The 21178-nt window shown below is 42.0% G+C and overlaps 1 protein-coding gene across 6 annotated transcripts in view; it reads right to left on the reverse strand.

Annotated features, from left to right (window-relative positions):
* Positions 1–21178, reverse strand: part of LOC109408897 (potassium voltage-gated channel subfamily H member 8) — a 160966-nt gene that overhangs the window by 83235 nt on the left and 56553 nt on the right. For 4 of the 6 annotated variants that reach the window (XM_029872949.2, XM_029872946.2, XM_029872947.2 and 1 more), the window contains exons 1-2: positions 15020–15193; positions 14802–14915 (exon numbers count right to left, since the gene is read on the reverse strand). In XM_029872949.2, coding sequence (XP_029728809.1) covers positions 14802–14915; positions 15020–15059 — 154 coding nt within the window. In that variant the 5' untranslated portion in view covers positions 15060–15193. Of the gene's footprint in view, positions 1–14801; positions 14916–15019; positions 15194–21178 lie in introns of those variants that run through there. The other 2 variants (XM_062851994.1, XM_029872948.2) reach the window with 1 other exon arrangement.

Genomic DNA, 21178 nt, shown 5'->3' on the forward strand with positions numbered 1-21178 from the left:
ATGATTTGTCCCATCCACATGGAAGGTGACTAGTTAATGTGTTAGAATTTTCCAGCGATCACCATTTTAAATGCCGCCTACAAAGTGCTATCCCAGATCATTTTCCGTCGTCTTTCACCTAAAGTAAATGAGTTCGTGGGAAGTTACCAAGCCGGTTTCATCGACGGCCGGTCGACAACGGACCAGATCTTCACCGTACGGCAAATCCTCCCGAAATGCCGTGTATACCAGGTCCCAACGCATCACCTGTTCATCGACTTCAAAGCGGCATACGATAGTATCGACTATGGAGATTCATGGACGAAAACGGCTGTCCTGGGAAGCTGACTAGACTGATTAAAGCAACAACGATGGACGGTGTGCAAAACTGCGTATGGGTTTCGGGTGAACTGCGACAAGGTGACGGACTCTCATGTCTACTCTTCAACATTGCTCTGGAAGGTGTTTTTCGACGAGCCGGGCTCAACAGCCGAGGAACGATTTTCACAAAATCCGGTCAATTTTTGTGCTTTGGAGGTGAGAATGGGTAAAAAAATGCATACTTCCATATTCATTGCCCAATAACTTTTAGTTGTTTGCTTGAAAAAGTACGTTGATCACTGGAATGTGATATTTGGTGATGCATGTACAAATGATAAAAAAATATTTATAGTTCGCCAATTATCCTTTAAACCAGCGTTTCTTAAACTATGGGTCGCGGCCCACTGGTGGGTTGCGGGCTGATTTTTGGTGGGTCGCGAAGTCTTGAACGATGAATTGTCTTAACCAACTTTTTTCAAATGATATTGTTAGCCATTTTGTAATTTACACATATTTTTTCGGAAAATCGGCAGAGTTAATTCTGGAAATTGGACTTCTCCTTATGTTTTTAAAACTTTTGCATAATAAACCTTAAATTTTAGTATACTGAATACTGAAGCTATTATCTGCGTTCTGAAATCGATTCTGAAGCTATGAGAAGGGGAATATTAGAAGGTTTAAGACTGGTAAAATGTTATATTTTCATTGTTTTCTGGGGAAAATGAGTTCAAGTTGTTGCTCACAGTTTGCATTTTTAGCTAGATTAACATGCCAAGTTCAGCCGTTAGAATTTGAGAAAAAAAATTAAAATACTGAAAATCTGCAAAAAATTACCAAATTTCTACAAGAAACCAAAGAACGTTTGGTAATCTGTTTATTTTACCTGATCTTCAGTAGCGCCTAATTTTGGTAAAATTCTGCTAAATTACGATAATTTGAGCTTGTACAGATATCATAAAAGCTCGAAAGCAATTTCAATGAAATTGGATTTTAATGAATGTGTGTCTAAGCATCCAAAACCGCTGTAAATTAAAAAAAAAAAAACATTTACTGTCCAACCTGCTTACAAATTTACAAAAATTTTGGACGAGAAAACACGTTCTTCTGAAGCATCAAATTGTTGCAATAACTTCAAACACTTTGTATAAATGCTATGATTTCTTTTCATGAAGCCGGATTATTTATTAGAAACTTGCAAAATGATGTATCTCAAACTTGTTTACTGGTACACTGATATATGTTGCCGCAGGTAATAATTCTGCGGAATAATAAGCCAAACTGAACCCGAGCCCTCACCATAAACATTAACTTTTTCAGGAATCCCACCAGAACGCAATTTTTTTCCAAAAATGTATCTCTCAATTCGTCAATTAGCAACATTCTGTGTCTTCTAACTGCAAGTTTGTCTGTATGTTTATGACATACCAGCAAATCTGGTAAATACCAGTAAAGGGCAACATATATCAGTGTACCCTACCTTGCGCGGTCGGCGCAGTTGGTCGTGGAGCGTGCGACCGTGCCGAGCTCTCAACGCATACTGAATTAGACACCATCAAACAGACTGCTTGGTGGCTAGGTATGCACTCAGCGAAGTAAACTACCGCCATAACTGTAAAGTATGGATGCCATAAGAATACCTTATGAAAATTAAACATGCTTATTATGACCTAATTACATAAAATAAACTTAGGGGCCGTCCATATACCACGTGGACAGCTTGAAGGGGGGAGGGGGTAAGCGAAAAGTCCACGCTTGTCCACGGAGAGGGGGGTGGGGGTTCGTTAAATGTCCACGTGGACAACATTTACATATAAATTGAGAAACAATAATCTACAAACGAAACAAATTATGTTGCATTATTGATGAGATTCATTTCAACAGTTCTTTCATACATTTTATTATATTATACATTGTCTTTTCGTTGTCTTCTTCAAGGAAGAAAATCATGGTATTGATTCACAGACTAATTTGTTGTATCAGAATTTCTAATTACTTAGTTTCCTTCATCGAGGAATATTCTGGAGATTTAAAATGGAGTGTAGACCATGCAAATGCTGGTGTTTCAATCAGAAAATTTTCATTGAAGTGCTCTATGGATTTCTCGAAGTTTCATATCAAATTTTAAACTACTTCAAAGTTTTAAAATACATGTAGGTATTTGCAGGCTTTTCTCAAAAACCTTTTTTGTAGGTTCCTTTGAAGTTTAAAATGTTTCTAATGGATATTACATTCTAAGCCTCAGCAATACAATTTAGATGTTGTAAATCTTGTTTTTTTTTTGTAAGAATCCAAGAAATATAATCTTATCTCAACAAAAATCTAAGATTTAAAATAACCTTATCTCAACAAAACAATCAGACAATCATAGATTGAACAAACATTCTAAAAAACACCGTCTTCAACCAGAGACTGTACAGACTAAACATTGAACAATCACTAACATTACGCGATGGACATCACACGAAACACACCCAGTGAAGAATTTGCCGTTTGTCGAAAAATTTTCACCAACTGGATCGGGAATCGAACCCACACTCTCACAAACATTAAGCTGAATTTAAAACATGGTTGAAAAATTGTGCTACTTGTTTGTATTCTATGTAAAGCTATAGAATATTTGTATTTTATAAAGTTTTCAATTATATTTAAGACATTGTTTACGTAGAAAAAAAAGAGAAGAACATTCAATTTTTTTTTTCAAAATCACTTTTTCCATTTATTTTAGAAATATGAAAAAAAATGTTTTTTTTTTTTATGTCCACGTGGACTTTGCGGGAGGGGGGTAGGGGTCAATGAAAAGTCCACGCTTGTCTACGGGAGGGGGGAGGGGAGCAAAAACCATTAATTTTATGTCCACGTGGTATATGGACGGCCCCTTATGAAAAGAGCAGAAAAATCACAAAATGATGCAAACTGGAATCGATCCATGAACGTCGAGATCATTGCGCTCGTGCCCAACCCACGCGGCTATCGACGCTTGAGAATTTCGTGTGCCTAAATGTGTGAGTGCGGAGTGCAAGAGTCAGTCTCGGCTTCAAATAAAAATAATACGCTCTCACTTGTAGTTGTTGGGCACAAACGAGGGTGTGTTGTGAATTGACATCTAAGCCGAAAGAGAGATGGTTCTTGAAAAAGTGAATGTTCATGGTGAGGGTTCGGGTTCAGTTTGGCTTACTATTCCGCAGAATTATTACCTGTTCTGTGGCTTAGTTGGTCAAAGCACCGGTCTAGCGAATACGGGGTCGTGGGTTCGAATCCCACCAGAACTTTTTTCAAAAATTCAACTCTCAATTTGTCAATTACCAACATTCTGTGTCTTCTAACTGCAAGTTTTTTCTGTTTGTTTACTGATAGGGTCTGGGACCATTTGGGCAGGAGCACCTATTTTGGACACTTGCTGCTATAACTCAGTCAACTTCAAACCGATTGATTTCAATTCATGCACATGGCTAGATACTGTGCGTATCTGACCGTGTTTCAAAAATCAAGTCAATCGGTTCAAAATTGACTGAGTTATAGCAGCAAGTGCCCAAAATAGGTGCTCCTGCCCAAATGGTCCCAGACCCTACCTTAATCTTATTTTGACTTTTCTAGAAAAAAAGGCACATAACATAATTTCCCGGATAAAAAAATTACCATTCATTACATGGTAAATATTATTAACATATGACTGGTTTAATTGTTCACAATAAAACACATAGTAGATATATTGCTACTTTTTACAATAGAAATCAAGCCCATATAGTTCGTACAATAAGTGAACATTAGCTTTATTAGTGACTAATTGATTCGATTGTTTTTCAATAGTTCTTTAATAATTTAAAGTTACTATCAGTAAAAATTAATTTAAGATGTTTTCAAATAGTTGCAAAAGTGCCTGCAAAGTTCTCATGGACTTTTTATTAAAAGAGAGTTTATTTCTCAATTACACTTAAAAACAATTCGTAACAAATAAATAACACTAAATATTATTGTTGCTTGGATCATGTTTATATAATCAAATACAAAATCACCTGACATATTTTTTATAGTTTTCGTTTTAAATTTGACAGTACAGTAGATGTTTCGGTTATCGAATGTTATTCGCTAAAACTTCAACGCCTGACAGACGTCAAGTCGTGTTGGCAGAGGAAGCTCTCAATGAATAACTGAGGAAGTACTTATAGAAAACTAGCTGAAAAGCAGGTTTAGCCAAGTGAGGATGTTACGACAAGAAAAAGATGACCAATTATTTGTTTTCCAATAAATTAAAGGAATCTAGTAAATAGTAAACTACCATTGATAACTATACAAATACAAATAGTTTAAAGGGGTCAATTGAACCGATGTTAAAATAAACATGCAATAATATTTGTTGTTCTGTAAACAGATTTCGTCTTTGAAAAACCAAAGAATTCATATTTCTTGGTAACCTTTTTCTCCAGCATTTACAGATACTAATGGCCACATGAATTGTGAACGATTTATGGTATGGATCATACGACCTGAGGTCTGACTTGTGATATTTGGCAGTAATTTGAAAAGATTGAAAATAGATCTTATAAACAGCTGCCAAGCAATACATGCCAGACAAACATCAGAGTGTTTGATTCTTATCATAAAATGTGCATATCATTCTGGCGGCCGTTAGTGCTCGTAAATGCTGGATATAAATGTTGCGGGAAATATAAATTCTATGGATATTCAAAAGCGAAAACTGCTTACTAATAACAACAAATATTATTCTATTTTTATTGTAACAACGATTCGTTTGATGCCATTCAATTAATTGTATTTGTATTGTAAGAACAATGAAAAAACATTAGGATATATTGTTTTCTTTTGAAAATTGCCCTAAAAATGTCTCATAAAAACACAATACATTCTATTGTTTTTCGCGAAAAAGACCACCACCATTTATTATTGTAAAGATGCCATTTACCATTCGCCGAATGGTATAGAACAATAGAAGTGATGGTGAGTGTGTCGTGTATATGACAATACGTTTAATGGTGAATATTTTTCGAAAAAATGGTGTTGTAACAATAAAATTTATCGTATTTTTATGATAGTTTTTATCAGGGTTCATCAAGACCTATGAAAGCGATTCATGTATATACTGGATAAAACAGTTCTAATTTTCTAGAATAACGTATGTTACGAAAATACATGCTGGTGGGTCGCCAAATTCGATAGTAATAAAAAGTAGGTCGCAAGCTGAAAAAATTTGGGAACCCCTGCCTAAACTACAAGTATATGAAAATTGACCCATTCTCACCCCTTCGAGAGGGTGAAAATGGATCAATGGAACAGAATTTGTTCCGCATTGACAACGAAGCAAGTTAATAAAGTTCTGGTCAAGGTTGATATTGTATAATGTGATATGATGGATACGAGATTCTAAAAAGTATCAACCCACCTAAGAGTTTGATGTTTCATCGAGCCTTAAAAAAGACATTTTAAAAAGGATTGATTTATCAAAAAAAAAAACTAATTACTCTACTGCCATGTGCAGCATAGTTGTCCCATGTTCTTTGGGAATCCCTATTAACATGATACAACTATGCTGCACACGGCAGTCTAGAAGCCTAATTTTTCGATAGGAACAGCTGGTAACTACGAGGATGCCATCATAAAATTTTTGATTCAATATTAGATTAGATATTTCAGATAATGTGTTGACCCAATCTTGCCCCTCTGACCCATAGTCACCCCCAACGACGGCACGAGTTGTTCACGAATAATTTCGTCTGTAGGTTCAACGAAAGTTTTCTGGGTAAATGTGAAGTACCGTAATCTGGGGGGAAGTTGATCACTTTTCCTCAATTCTTTTGAATAAAATCAAGTACAAAGCACATGACTCCAAACAAATATTTTTAAAACATGTACTGCGTGAACCTGTTTAAAGTTTCGTAAACGAAATTCTTACTATAAATTCCTAAATTTTATAAAAAAATGCTCAAATTGCCAACTATGCAAACTTTCAATCCGGGGTAAAGTTGATCAACCAATGACATGACATTCTAAGAATAGAAAAATATTGAACAAACTTAATTTAATGATGTTGAATCTGTATGAGTGTTTCAAATTCTTACAGCTGGTGTATGTTGTATGTTAAAAATAAATTAAAGTTTAGTAAGTTACATAACGAACCACATTAAACGCCTAAAGGTATGCAATTTCTTAAAATATCGTATTTGTTGGGTACACAACTTCTCTGGAGGTAGGTTCGTTGCACTTACCTGGATTAGCAGCACCAACGACTTACCCAGAGCCACCGCCTGCACCGATGAAGGAATGCCGACAGCTGCTCTCGTTGCAGCCACCGGCCACTGGATGCCGACAACCGTGCACGCTACGGTTACCAGCCACCGATGAGGGAATGCCGACAGCTGCGCTCGTTGCAGCCACCGACGGGGAAACACACTCACCACCGATGATCGTGCTCGCCACCAGCCGACGTTGGGGAATGCCGACAGCTGCACTCGTTGCAGCCACCGGTCACTGGATGCCGACAACCGTGCACGCCACGGTTACCAGCCACCGATGAGGGAATGCCGACAGCTGCGCTCGTTGCAGCCACCGACGGGGAAACACACTTGCCACCGATGACCGTGCTCGCCACCAGCCGACGTTGGGGAATGCCGACAGCTGCACTCGTTGCAGCCACCGACCACTCGAAGCCGACGACCGTGCACACCACGGTTATCAGCCACCGCTACCAAAACCTCTGCTCGAAGGACCACGGCTGGATTGCCGAACTCTCGCTCGATCTGCCCGCCGCCGCTTGGTTGCCGACGATAACGCGAGAGGAGGGACGCCAAAAAGGGAGGAAAATATTTCTGAATAACGAATAACTCTTGGCATCCACTCCTTCGGTATCACGACCAATCAAGCACGGCAGTGACCACAGCTACTCCTCTCGATGCACCGAAACGACCGCACCACGGATCGGTCAACGACGACGCTGAACAGGACACAACACGTTCTCCTTGCGCACCAGCTCCGACACACACAAACTCGCCACCGGCTCGGGGTGGAAGGGAAGAGAAAAATGCCAGCCGATCCTCGCACCGATCGGGCTAGCCACCACTACTACTATTCTTTCGGTACAAGAAAACGTTTACTGCTCCGTTCAAGACGACGGTTTAATAATGACTGAATACAAAAAATGACAATGACACACATTATATAGAGTCTCCATTCAATGAAATGAGTCGGCCAGCACTCGCTTCGCTGCACAGTAAGCTCCGCCCATGCGAAGCACAACACGCTAAAAACCGCCTGGCTGTCAGCGTTTCGCTTGTATATAATTGTCGGTCGACGCCGGAGTGGCCGTCATTCGCCCTGCACGCGTACGGCGCGTACATACTCCCGCCGGTTGGAATACGATTCCTAAGCAGAAATAGATGGCTGGTTGATATAGGCCAACGACAGCGACCCTATCTTCGGGGATGCGAACGCCGGAAATCACCACAAAAACCTCAGTGTCGGCGGCTCTGGTCACATATCCTCTCAGGTAAAGTGCAACCTCAAGAACCCACCTCCTCACTTCATCCGATATTCTGTCCCTCATCAGTAGCACAATGGTACCCGTTTCTGCACTTATAGTCCACTTTGCCCTTAAAGGAAGCGATGAAGAGTAATCAATTGTCCACTCAGCCCACAAATGCAAATAGTTCACACTGGACAGTCCTTTCACCTCCCGCAAATCTTGATCAAAATTGCACTGGATACGGTAGCACTTCATCAGTTCACCAAGCACCAACCTCATAACTTCCTGGATCATATACTCCACAGTCTGAAGATCCGGAGGAACACTCACTTCCTCATCGAAACAACACAACAATCCTCGGTAGCACTCTCTAAACACTGAACTCGTCTGACCAGGCTCGGCTCTGGTGAATTCCTTCGAATAGCAGCTGGTTTGTTTGCAGATTCCCAAAGCACAACTTATCTCCGGGAACGCATCCGGACTCTCCACGAACCACAGCAACTCGACCGGACTGTTGGACCACAGCCGGTTCTCGCTCACGCCAAACTGCACTAGAAACTGTCGGAACAGCGCGGTATAAAGTATTCCACTCCATCTCAACCCACTCATCAACTTCTGCTGGATCCTCCGCGTCATCACCCTCCTGTAGCATCGCATAGAATTCGAACTCCTCCAGAGCAACATTCGATCACAGTTTGGACTCCACAACGCACCCGATTTTCCCGCTTCTCCTCCAGAATCCTCTCTCTGAATTACTCTCTCTTGTTTTCGGTTAGGGTTTCCCCTTAGCTCGATAATCAGAACTTCCCCGGTGGACCCATCACTCGCTTTCAACTCGCTGTCAAACACGTTTGCGCTGGTACCTGCAGACTCCACTACGGCACGACTTGGGAAACTATTCGATTGACTGACCGCATCGACTCGTTCATGGATATCGTTGTAAACATCTTTAACCACCTTCGCGAAGGCCGGGCACGACTTCATAATCTTGGATTGGATGGCTTGATCTTCCTTGCTGGACACGAACCCTTTTACCGTTGACGACTTGGAGTCTCCTACCTCGCTAACAAAATCGTGGAACTGTGGTATAACCATGACTCGTTCGTTCTCGTCTCCTCTGCTCGTTCCGTACAAGTTGTCTTCAATATTCTGCTCTACAATCATTGGCACATTCGACTCTGGACACTGTCTTTGTTTGGAAAACCGCTGTAACATCTCCTGCAGCAGGCTCTCATTGGTGGCACACATCACGTGGTAGGCTTTTTCTCCAGACTTCTCAAAGGCACCGGCGACAACCCCACCAAACTGGGTCTCATACACTATGAATTGATTTTCGGAAATTCTCATTTGAGCCCGTACCAGGATTGAAGAAACAGGCTCAGCACCAATCAGCAGGTTCACATCTTTCGGCTCACTGGATCCTGGATCGGCCAACACGACATCGGTGGGGATCTTCCACTCCGAGATGATCACCGGTACGGATGCGATCCCTCCCGACACCCCCATTGTCACCGAACAATCGAAGTATCGCACGATCTTGTTTTTCTCACAATACGAAACTCCATACTTGACTCCTCTTGCTCCCTCAACCGGCAATTCAGCAGGGCACCACGGCAGCCCAATCAACTTCACGGCAGACTCCGATACTAGACCAATCTGAGACCCGGTATCCATAAGCGCACGCAACTTGTTGACTCCTCCGCTCTTCGCTCTTACATTCACCAACGCCGGCATCAAAAGTACATGGTGGGAACGACGTTGAACACCGGAACGTGCTTCAGACACTACATCCTCGGGTACAGCAGACTCTACTGCCATCTTCTCATCTGGCTGCTCGGACGCTACGCTGGAACTCTGCTTACTCTGTTCTGTTAGGGTTGGTTTCTCTAAGAGCAACTCCGATTGGTGCCTCTCGGAACACGACTCCTTTGATGTACAAGCTCTGACCTGGGGGTAGCCGAATCCCAATCTGGACCGCTTCACCTTGGTCACTCGATGATCCACCCTCACTCTCAATAAGGAAGGACACTCGTTGTTGCTGTGCTGGTCTGCACAGCTCTCACTCTCCGCAGAACTAGCTATCGCTATGTGCGACACTGGTGGTGAACTGGTCTCTGCCATCTTTGAAGGTCTGGAAGATGGCACCCTGTTCACCTCAGATCTCTCGAACACTCGGCCACGATGTCTCACGATCTCCTGAGGGCTGTTACGCTGCTCGGTACAACACAAATCCGTCAGCTTATTAAGCTTCACTAGTGCATCGGTATGCACCTCATCGAACTCGTCGAATTCCCTATCTTGATCCTCGAAATCTGCGCTCGAACACTGATCCATGACCAAATCATGCTTCGCCAAATACTCTGCGTAGTGCACCTCGAGTTGTCTCTCAAACACCTTCAACTGGGAAAGGCTCATCATCTCGGGACTCTCGGTGGCATCGATCAGCTTCTGTACAATCGCCGTCACTCGTGTCTGAACCTGTCTACGCTGGTGGATCAACTGCTTCAAACTCTCCATGGTTCTCACACTATCACTTCAGTACACTGGGCTATCGCTTAACTGTTGTTCACGATAATAAACTATCGCTTTACCATTCACTAAAGTTCACGAAGGGCAATCACTTTCACTTTCTTCGGGTACCACTGCACTACGACTCACCTTTCACAAGCTCGCTTGACAGGAATCTCGTTAGGAACGACTACGAATATTCGCGGATAGACATAACTCCTCTTACGCGGTTCGAAAGTTTACGGAATTGTCACGTTTGGGGCTAAACACACTCTAGCTCAAGGATAACAGTTCTAGCTCAATGAAAAAACTTTCTCAGGGAACTCAATATTTAACAATGGACTGTATCTTCACTGGCTCTATCCGGCTCGATCCGGACCAAATGTTGGGTACACAACTTCTCTGGAGGTAGGTTCGTTGCACTTACCTGGATTAGCAGCACCAACGACTTACCCAGAGCCACCGCCTGCACCGATGAAGGAATGCCGACAGCTGCTCTCGTTGCAGCCACCGGCCACTGGATGCCGACAACCGTGCACGCCACGGTTACCAGCCACCGATGAGGGAATGCCGACAGCTGCGCTCGTTGCAGCCACCGACGGGGAAACACACTCACCACCGATGATCGTGCTCGCCACCAGCCGACGTTGGGGAATGCCGACAGCTGCACTCGTTGCAGCCACCGGCCACTGGATGCCGACAACCGTGCACGCCACGGTTACCAGCCACCGATGAGGGAATGCCGACAGCTGCGCTCGTTGCAGCCACCGACGGGGAAACACACTTGCCACCGATGACCGTGCTCGCCACCAGCCGACGTTGGGGAATGCCGACAGCTGCACTCGTTGCAGCCACCGACCACTCGAAGCCGACGACCGTGCACACCACGGTTATCAGCCACCGCTACCAAAACCTCTGCTCGAAGGACCACGGCTGGATTGCCGAACTCTCGCTCGATCTGCCCGCCGCCGCTTGGTTGCCGACGATAACGCGAGAGGAGGGACGCCAAAAAGGGAGGAAAATATTTCTGAATAACGAATAACTCTTGGCATTCACTCCTTCGGTATCACGACCAATCAAGCACGGCAGTGACCACAGCTACTCCTCTCGATGCACCGAAACGACCGCACCACGGATCGGTCAACGACGACGCTGAACAGGACACAACACGTTCTCCTTGCGCACCAGCTCCGACACACACAAACTCGCCACCGGCTCGGGGTGGAAGGGAAGAGAAAAATGCCAGCCGATCCTCGCACCGATCGGGCTAGCCACCACTACTACTATTCTTTCGGTACAAGAAAACGCTTGCTGCTCCGTTCAAGACGACGGTTTAATAATGACTGAATACAAAAAATGACAATGACACACATTATATAGAGTCTCCATTCAATGAAATGAGTCGGCCAGCACTCGCTTCGCTGCACAGTAAGCTCTGCCCATGCGAAGCACAACACGCTAAAAACCGCCTGGCTGTCAGCGTTTCGCTTGTATATAATTGTCGGTCGACGCCAGAGTGGCCGTCATTCGCCCTGCACGCGTACGGCGCGTACAGTATTACTTTCACAAAAATATGCTTAATTTAAATAGAACTTATATGTTAACATCAATTTCAACTCACAGCTATGTTCAATAAGCCTACCATGAATAAATAAAAATGTTTTGTTGGTCATCTGATGTACAAGGCGTTGCTGGAAGGCGATTTTTTGAAAGGCAGTATTTCACTGAGATTTAATACACATTCAAAAAAGCCGATATTTTTATGTAAAATCTGTCACAATTGTCATAAAAACCTTCTAAAATTCTTCAAATATACTCACATAACACAGCGTAACAAAAAATAACTTTTGGTCTGTCTCAAGAGCAAACTTATGTGTCTCTGACAGATTTTGGGCTGCTGAATCCGTATCCGGGCTTAGATTTGCTCCAACACGTCACAATTTTGAGCTATACCTCAATATATAGGGCAAAATATGCTATTTTGGGCTTTTTTGACTGCTAGCCATTAAGCATGGAAATATATTTTTTAATCAATCAAAGGATAAATTGGTCAATAAACATCTAAATTAACGACTCATGCAAAATATTTTGTTTTACCAAATCAAATTTGATAGTTTTAAGCGATTTATGTTAGGTACGATATTTCCCATACAAGTCACCCTCCAAAAGTTGCATGCAAGTTTTCATACTAACATTAAATGCCTAAATCTATCAAATTTGATTATGTAAAACGAAATATTTTGCATGAGTCGTATATTTAGATGTTAATTGACCAATTAACCTTTTGATTGCTTAAAAAAAATATTTCCATGCTTGATAACTTGCAGTCAAAAAAGCCCAAAATCGCATATTTTGCCCTATAAATTAAGGTATAGCTCAAAATTGTGACGTGTTGGAGCAAATCTGAGCCCGGATTCGGATCTCTCTCTCTCTCTTCTTGGCGTAACGTCCTCATTGGGACAAAGCCTGCTTCTCAGCTTAGTGTTCTATGAGCACTTCCACAGTTATTAACTGAAAGCTTCCTCTGCCAATGACCATTTTGCATGCGTATATCGTGTGGCAGGCACGAAGATACTCTATGCCCAAGGAAGTCAAGGAAATTTCCTTTACGAAAAGATCCTGGACCGACCGGGAATCGAACCCGTCACCCTCAGCATGGTCATGCTGAATACCCGTGCGTTTACCGCCTCGGCTATATGGGCCCTCCCGGATTCGGAGACAAAAAAATGTTGCGCTGTGTAATTGATTCACGTTAAAAGTTCTTCCATTGAAACAGAATTGTGGCGTCCTCAGCGGTTGAAGGACGTGGACCCCATAGTGATCAACTTCCCCCCAGATTACGGTACAAACAATCAAATTGTGATTTCGATCATTTTCTTTCTTACTTGGAGAAGAACTAGCCGCGAGCTGAAAATCTCATTAATTAAGCTTAATTTGGCTGAATTTAGCACTAATAATAAAACTTAGTATTTGAAGGCTTTCAGTCTCATAAAAGCGTTGATTGTTTTAGATCATTGTCTAATAATAAAGCGGGATGTAGCTTGAAAAAGACAAAAATTTGGAAACAATATCTGCTATAGGTTAAATCTAACAAGAGATAGTTCTAGTAGATAAAGACGTCTAATAAATATGCAACATTTTAAGGGCAGCTATCGATAGGGAAATCTGTAAACCAATCAATCGATCAGATGTTCTTCTTCGTCCGACCTTTTTATGAGTGTAGGCATCATGTTTAGAGAATTAGAAGTGCTTAATCACTTTGGTACTGAAATGAATATTTGATTCCCGGGGTGGCCAAAATGTTTGGGATAGGCAACTTTTTTTTTTTCTCTCACAGATAAGTTCAACGTGCTGTAACTTTTCATAGAGAGCATCAAAAATTCTCAAATTTTGACTGTTTGTCAACCAATTATATGTGCATCATTGGTACAAATTTGGGGTGATTGGTTAATCTTTCGCGAAGAACCACTATTTTTTAGACAACCAATTTTTGAACTGTCATATCTTCGAAACCAGTGAACCGAATCGAATGAAATTTCAAACGTTTATCAACAATATATTGATATTCGATGCAACAATATAAAATGTAATATTTTCTTACAACGAATAAAGTTATACCGGTTTGACGTTTTCACCCAACTAGAGGAAAATTAGTCAAATTTACAATAGCATACAAAAATTACTAAATGTGTTCTTCCTTCAATCCAAATAGGCTCTAATATATCTAAATAGGGATATCTTGTACAAAAATTACATTTTTTTTCGAAAAATATCCAAAAAGTGTCAAACCATGATAACTTTTTTAAACGTTTTAAAAAATTCCTATGTTTTAATGACTTGTGAAGCATTAATATATTGTTTATAAATGTTCAAAATTTCATTTAATTCGGTTAACTGGTTTCTGAGATATGGAAGTTCAAAAATAAGCTGTTTGACAAATAGTGTTTTACGTAAACGATTTTAGCTTCATGAAATATTAGCCAATCGAGCTCAAATGTTTACCAATGATGCACATATATTAGGTTGACAAACAGTCAAAATTTGAGAATGTTTAATGCACTCAATGAAAAGTTACAGCATGTCGAACTTTTTTGGGAGACAAAAAAGAAACATTTTGGCCACCCCCTGTACATCGAAACATCGAAACATTGAAAGAATCCGTTTGTTTGATTACATTTGCCAAGCCGACAAAAATCATTCCTAAATAAGTGACATAATGTTTTAACGCACATTCAAACTTTCCAATTATTGTTGTCAATTGCGTTTTAGTGCGCCATAATATTTAAGGCAAGGCAAATACGACAGATGACGACTTCCGAACGGCAATTGAATGAAATGTTTTTAATATTTGCTTGATATATCAATCAACATGCGGGTCATAATTATGTTTTTACGTTCAACGAAAATTAATAATAAATGTTTTCTCTTGCTGGGCGCGCTCCTATCGAAGCCAGTTCAATTCAGAAATTTGATGCCAACTCAACGGTGGGAGGTATAGATATAAACCGAAAGTACTCACGTGTGCCGTCAAAACGCGTGGCGATTGTATCCAGAAACGTATTTTGGGGCGCCAGTAGCCCCTTCCTGGCAGGCATTGGCGGGTGCGGTTTATGTATCGCTCGTCGTAGGGAGCCTGCAATAAAGTAGAAGAAGAGAAGAGTGAAACTCCACAGCACACACGTTAATTGAAAGTTCTTTTGGGTAAACAGAGAATGAAAAATTAAACAAGGGTCATACGCTTGAGAGTCTTTTTGTGATGATTCTTCGTCACAGTCATTATTTCTCAAGAGGTTACTCAGTTGTAGCGACTGTTCCACAGCAAACCGGTGTGACAATATTCAATTTCACAGGAACTGAAGCATGGCACACGCCTAAAGCGTCGAGTCAGCGTTGAGTTGTTATATATTTGTTCCAGGGAGCAAATTGTTCACTTGGCGTCAACGTACTTGAAGGTTTCCGAATGTGACGTCTTTCTACTTTCGAGTTGGGAAAGTAAATTGAATATAAATATAGCTTCTATGAACACTACACGAAATAATGTTTTTTCTAAAAATAAAACGTTTGATAATGCATTATTCGTACAATTTGATCCACTCACTGAAGCTACCCCTGCTGAATTTGTAAACAAGATATTCGCGCAAAAGGGTAGATAGGGTGTCGCTGGCTGTAGACGTGGAGCAAGCCGATTCGATGAGTAATCATATTCGTCAACATTTCATATGTGCCAGATAAGATTAGTGCTTTCACGTCGATAACTGATAACAGGACGGTTCATTTTGCAGAGGAGAGCACAGTGTGCTGTGTACTTTGAACCTGGGGAGAGCAACATCGATACTAGCTCGTTAGTAATTCGCATACAATCGCTGCGTATTAGTTGTGCAAACAGAGTGTTTGGTGGCCTCTGAAGGGAATATCGATAAAATGTTGGGATTGATTGATACTCAAACAACAAGCTTTTGTAAAAATAAGGCAAAAAAGTGTGGTACATCGAACTGCGCATTGAAATCCTACTAGTTATAAAGCACGCTTTATGAATGTGTACAAGCATGATTAGTGCAACGGTTTATATGATCATGGATGTTCAAAGAACTCTACAATCCCTCACACGGTGATATTAAAAAGATAAAGAAGGATGACCATTAATTTGAGGAGGTAACGACAGTGAGTGGAATAGGCATCTATTCAAAAGTGAATAACTTAAGAGCACTCCTTGCGATTATCCTAAGCCCAGACAAAAACATAATTTGGTTGTTTTAAAACTTACTGAATTATAACACAGAGTTCTCATTTTAGTCTAACTTCCTATTTTGGGCATTCGGCAGTAATGTTCAGAAAGATGTTTTTATTTTCCTAAGCTTTCAAAACCAAAGACTATGCCTATGAATAATAAGGTACACCAGGGCAAGTGGGACCTAAAATAGTGCTAATTTAGTTTTGTCATGCCAAAAAAAATCTGAAGACAAATTATTTTCTAATTCCAATGATTCTTAAAGACATTGCTGATATATTTCTTCATATTACCGTGCGATAAAACTGTTTCGAAATATTTACATTTCATATATAATAAATATAATGGAAAGTGTGGTAGATTTCCATTAACTCCGTTTCACGAGGCTAGTGGGACCTATTCGAAAGTTTTGTTTAAATGGCTTAAAATAATTGCTGCATATAAGGCGTCTCTGGGGTGTTCTACACTCAGGAAAATTGCCTCATACTTAATGGCAAATATCCATGTGTCAAACCACATCCAAAGTATATGCAACCAATACCCGATGACGCAGGCAAATTAGCGCATGAATAGTATGTGCTCTAAATTGTATGAGTCGCTACTGTATGGTGCCTCATCAAAAGTATGAGTCGCACTAATGGAAAACATTGCAAAAATCCATGTCCCGGACCCATAGAAGGAATGAAGATTTTTTCCCAGTGTATGGAGCCTCAGGGGCGTTTTGGTGGGTTCAGGGGGTCTCAGGGGGTATCAAGAGGTCAAAATTATAAATATTTTATAATATGAACTATATTCTGAGATTTATTTTGGAAAAGTTTTGTGATATCAAGCATAAATTACGTAACACATAATTTAACGAACGGTTCGTCGATACTCAGAAAAAAATTGATGCAGTATCAAACGAAAAACTTAACGAAGATGTATAGACAAAAATTTGGAAAATTCTTGCCTTCCAAAAATTATGTTTTACCATTTAAACCTTAATTTATAAACACAAGTGCAGCTGTAACTCCGCAATGGATCTATACATTGACCATAATCTTGACTGACGATACTTTGTTTCATGTTTTTTTTATTGGCGCCAGATTTCATAAAACGCCGGGGCCCGTGGCGCAATGGACGTTCACTTCATACGTGGATGGTCTTGGGTTCGATCTCAGCCCTAGCTGAATGCTCTTACTGTTGTTCGTAGGCACGCTCAAAGAGTGTTGGAAGTGGACATCTAAGGACCGAAGTAGATGGTGAATTGCGAGGAAAGAACGTGGGGTAAGGTGGGCGTTTGATTCAGGTTGGCTTTCTACTTCACAGAATTGTTACTTGTTCTGTGGCGGAGTTGGTTAACGCGCCTTGTCTAGCGAACTTGGGGAGACGTGGGTTCAAATCCCACCAGAACTACGTGAATTTTTTCGCTATTTTTCCACTCAATTAGTCCATTTTTCAACACATATTGTGCCTATGAACTTCAGGCATTACATTAGTTTTTTTCTTTGTACCAATCATACCCAAGTAACACGTAGGTAATATAAGACTTAAGGCAGCGCAAGTTTTGATTGTGCTAGAATTACGTCAAATTAACTTCTATACAACCAAAACTTGGGTTTGCATACGGTGAGTCAATAGGAGAGCGTCCAACATACATCTGGTCCTCACAAGTTTCCACCTCATGATTCCACGGGTCAAGCGATGACAAAGTCCGCCAGCTAAGAGTTGTGTGTTTAGCTGGTAGTGCAGCCTGAGCACTGTTGTCCTTCTGACTTCAGCTAGATTGAGGAGGTACGACCCGAGCGTCTGTTCACCAAGGAGGTACGGCTCAAACAGCGTTTGTTCTGGCATCTAACGACTAAGTAAGAAATGATGCATCACGCCCAGCGCCCAGCTAAATCCAAGGTGGCAGGCCCATCAGCGTGGTCGTCCCAGTGTTGGTTGGGACGTTAAACAGAACTGGCACGATGGCCCTCCGGCGAGACTGGATTGTTGGCGTAGGCCCAATAAGCCACCCGTAAAAATTTCCATTGCGAATAACATAGGAGAAAATACGACTCGATACAATCGAGAAAGACCTACGTGACGAAAAAAGGACTACGATTGGAAAGTTGGAACATGGAATTGCAAGTCACTTGGTTTCGCAGGATGTGACAGGATATTCTACGACGAACTACATCCCCACAACTTCGACATCGTGGCGTTGCAGGAACTTGGGTGGACTGGACAGAAAGTATGGAAAAGCGGACATCGAGGCTACCTTCTACCAAAGCTATGGCACCATCATTGAACTGCGAACAGGATTTATAGTGTTGGGCAAGATACGAGCGCCGTTTCTTCAACTAGAGCATCATCAACGCCCACTGCCCACACGAAGGGAGACCTGATGACGAAACAGAAGCGTTCTACGCGCAGTTAGAGCAAACAAACGATGGTTGCTCGTTGCGTGACGTGAAAATCGTTATCGGCGACATGAACGCGCAGTAGGAAGGGAGGAAATGTACAGACAGGTAATCGGGAGAAACAGCCTGCACACCGTATCGAATGATAACGGCCAGCGATGCGTAAACTTTGCAGCCTCCCGTGGTATGGTAGCCCGAAGCACCTTCTTCCCCCGCAAAATCCACCTGGAGATGACCCGACGGAGCACAACTATTCTTCATCAATATGTGGTTTTAAAAACACCTCCAAGAATACTTGAGGTTCAGTTCATAAAACCATAAACACAACAAGAACTGTTATTTTCAGTTTTATAAGGTTCTTGTAGTTATCTTCAATCATCCGTTCTTGATCAAGAGCAACTGTTCTCGCATGAGAGCAGTTTGGTACATGAAAAATACAAGACAAAACTCAAGCATCAGATTTTGATTCTCCTCGTTCCATTATTGCTGCCAATCAAGAACACCTACCCGGAAACGCAACCTCGACGCGGTGTAGTGCCAAGTTCCTCCGGTTGCGGCATCCGAAATGTGGTGGGTTTGGTCATCCAGGACGTCGATTCCCTTGTAATCGGGAGTCAAATAATCGACCTGCAAAATCACTCTGTTGGAAATGCTGACCGGAGGAATAAGGCGCTGCACCACATCAAGGCCGGTTCCCGAAAAAGGTCTGCCTGGTTGGCAACGGTACCGGGCTGTTGATTAAATTTATCGCACGAAGTTCACAATATCCACCGCGGTGCGATAATTTGTTGTTTGTTTACAATTTGGCGTACATGATTTATGACATTCTCGGCGGAGTTTGCATAAACCTACATCAAAAACGTTATAAACCTGAGTACTCTTGAGTAACACTTCTTACCCTTGCATAAGATGAAATAAATTTAAGACGTTCTTGATGAAGGCCAACCAGGCTGCATTGAGAACGTTACATACATACATACATTTATTTGTTCAACATCATTAAGACAAGACATAATCAACAATAGTACGCCACAATACTCGGTTTGTGGCTGCCGCTCTCCATCCTCGGTCGCGCCCAATGCTCGCCAAGTCACGCTCCACCTGGTCCGCCCATCGTGCTCTCTGCGCTCCACGCCATCTTGTGCCAATCGGATCCGTTGCAAACACCAGCTTTGCAGGGTTGTTGTCCGGCATTCTTGCAACATGCCCTGCCCGGCTTAGGGACAAAACGTCGAAAGACAAAACGTCGAATGCCAAAACGTCGAATGCCAAAAGGTCGAATGCCAAAACGTCGAAAGGGACAAAACGTCGAAAGGACAAAACGTCGAAAACGTCGAAAACGAGTAATCAAAGCAAATAGTGAGTTCTTTATTCTTTTAAAGGATACTCATTCTTTCACTTGTATCTGCCAACTGGTTCAGTGGGAAGCCTTCCTGATGCTCCCTGAAACAACACCTCAGGGTCGGCATGTTCCTTGACCAGTTCTTCGTGGGTAGGGAATATTCACACTGTCGTTTAAAAAAAAAACTCACATCACGTCACGTTAAGTGTAAAATTATTTATTCCCGAACTTTCCCGGCTTTTCTTCACTTACTTCTTTGAGGCCCCTTCTACTGGCACCCAGTGTTGCATTTGAACTGGATGTGTCATCAAATCTTATGTGCGTCCTGACCAAGGTGCTGCCCTAGGACTTGGTGACGCATCTGCATGCATGCGTTGTTGCGCGAATATATGCGCCATAATGAAATGGGACATTTTGGCATAGGGCATTAAGATTCTACACCGAAATCCGGATTTTCCGGTAATCCACGGTGACCAAACTAGTTCCCCCTCTCAATAGAGGGTGACTTTCTGAATCGAATCAACCCAAGTTGTGAAAAAAATGGCAAACAAATGACCATTTAAGTTTACCAGGTACCAGGGTGCCATGTTTTTGCGGGTGCAGTTCTTGATCAAATTTTGAACTGAACAATGTTCAAATATGTTTGATCGCAGCGTGCCGCTTTTGAACTTCAACGCAAATTGATCGCGTTCAAATGCAACACTGCGAGTGGAACACTGTAACAAGTTTCCTTCCACAAATTTTCAACATTACGTTACAGCATCCTTCAGGGTAGCTTCGATGGTAGCCTCTAGCTATCGTCTGCCGGATCTCTGGCACCTTAGGGTGGCGATGGCGATCATCGGGTGCATTGTTCCTTCAGGGGCGTCTGGTTTGGTTTACAGCACGACTTGCCGGTACTTCCCATCCCAACGTAAGAGGTGGGAGGGAATGTCTTCCTCAATCAGAACCGGAGTTCTACTTGAAATAGCGGGGTTTTGACTAGCTGTCCTTCTCCGTAATTCATCCGGTATTCACAGAATATGGTACTAGTACAGCTAGTGGTTTTAACTGAAGCATTATAGAGCGCAAAATGAGTCACTGACCTTCAGCGTTCGGGCAGTGACCCCAGATAACGAGACAATGTTCGTGTGTCCCCATCAATCAGTTCGTCATCCTGCCATCTTGGTGGATCTACCGTATCACCACCCCTCTCAGGCTACCAACAGGATCGATTTGAATTCACACAAAATTTTCAAAAAAATCCACGCTGAACTGTGAACACATACACACTTTTCGACGTTTTGTCCTTTCGACGTTTTGTCCCTTCGACGTTTTGTCCTTTCGACGTTTTGGCATTCGACGTTCTGGCATTCGACGTTTTGGCATTCGACGTTTTGTCACCCATTCCCCTGCCCAACGTATCCTTCCAGCTTTGGCCACTTTCTGGATACTGTGTTCGC

This window comes from Aedes albopictus, chromosome 2 (assembly GCF_035046485.1).
Source record: "Aedes albopictus strain Foshan chromosome 2, AalbF5, whole genome shotgun sequence".
Lineage (NCBI taxonomy): Eukaryota > Metazoa > Arthropoda > Insecta > Diptera > Culicidae > Aedes > Aedes albopictus.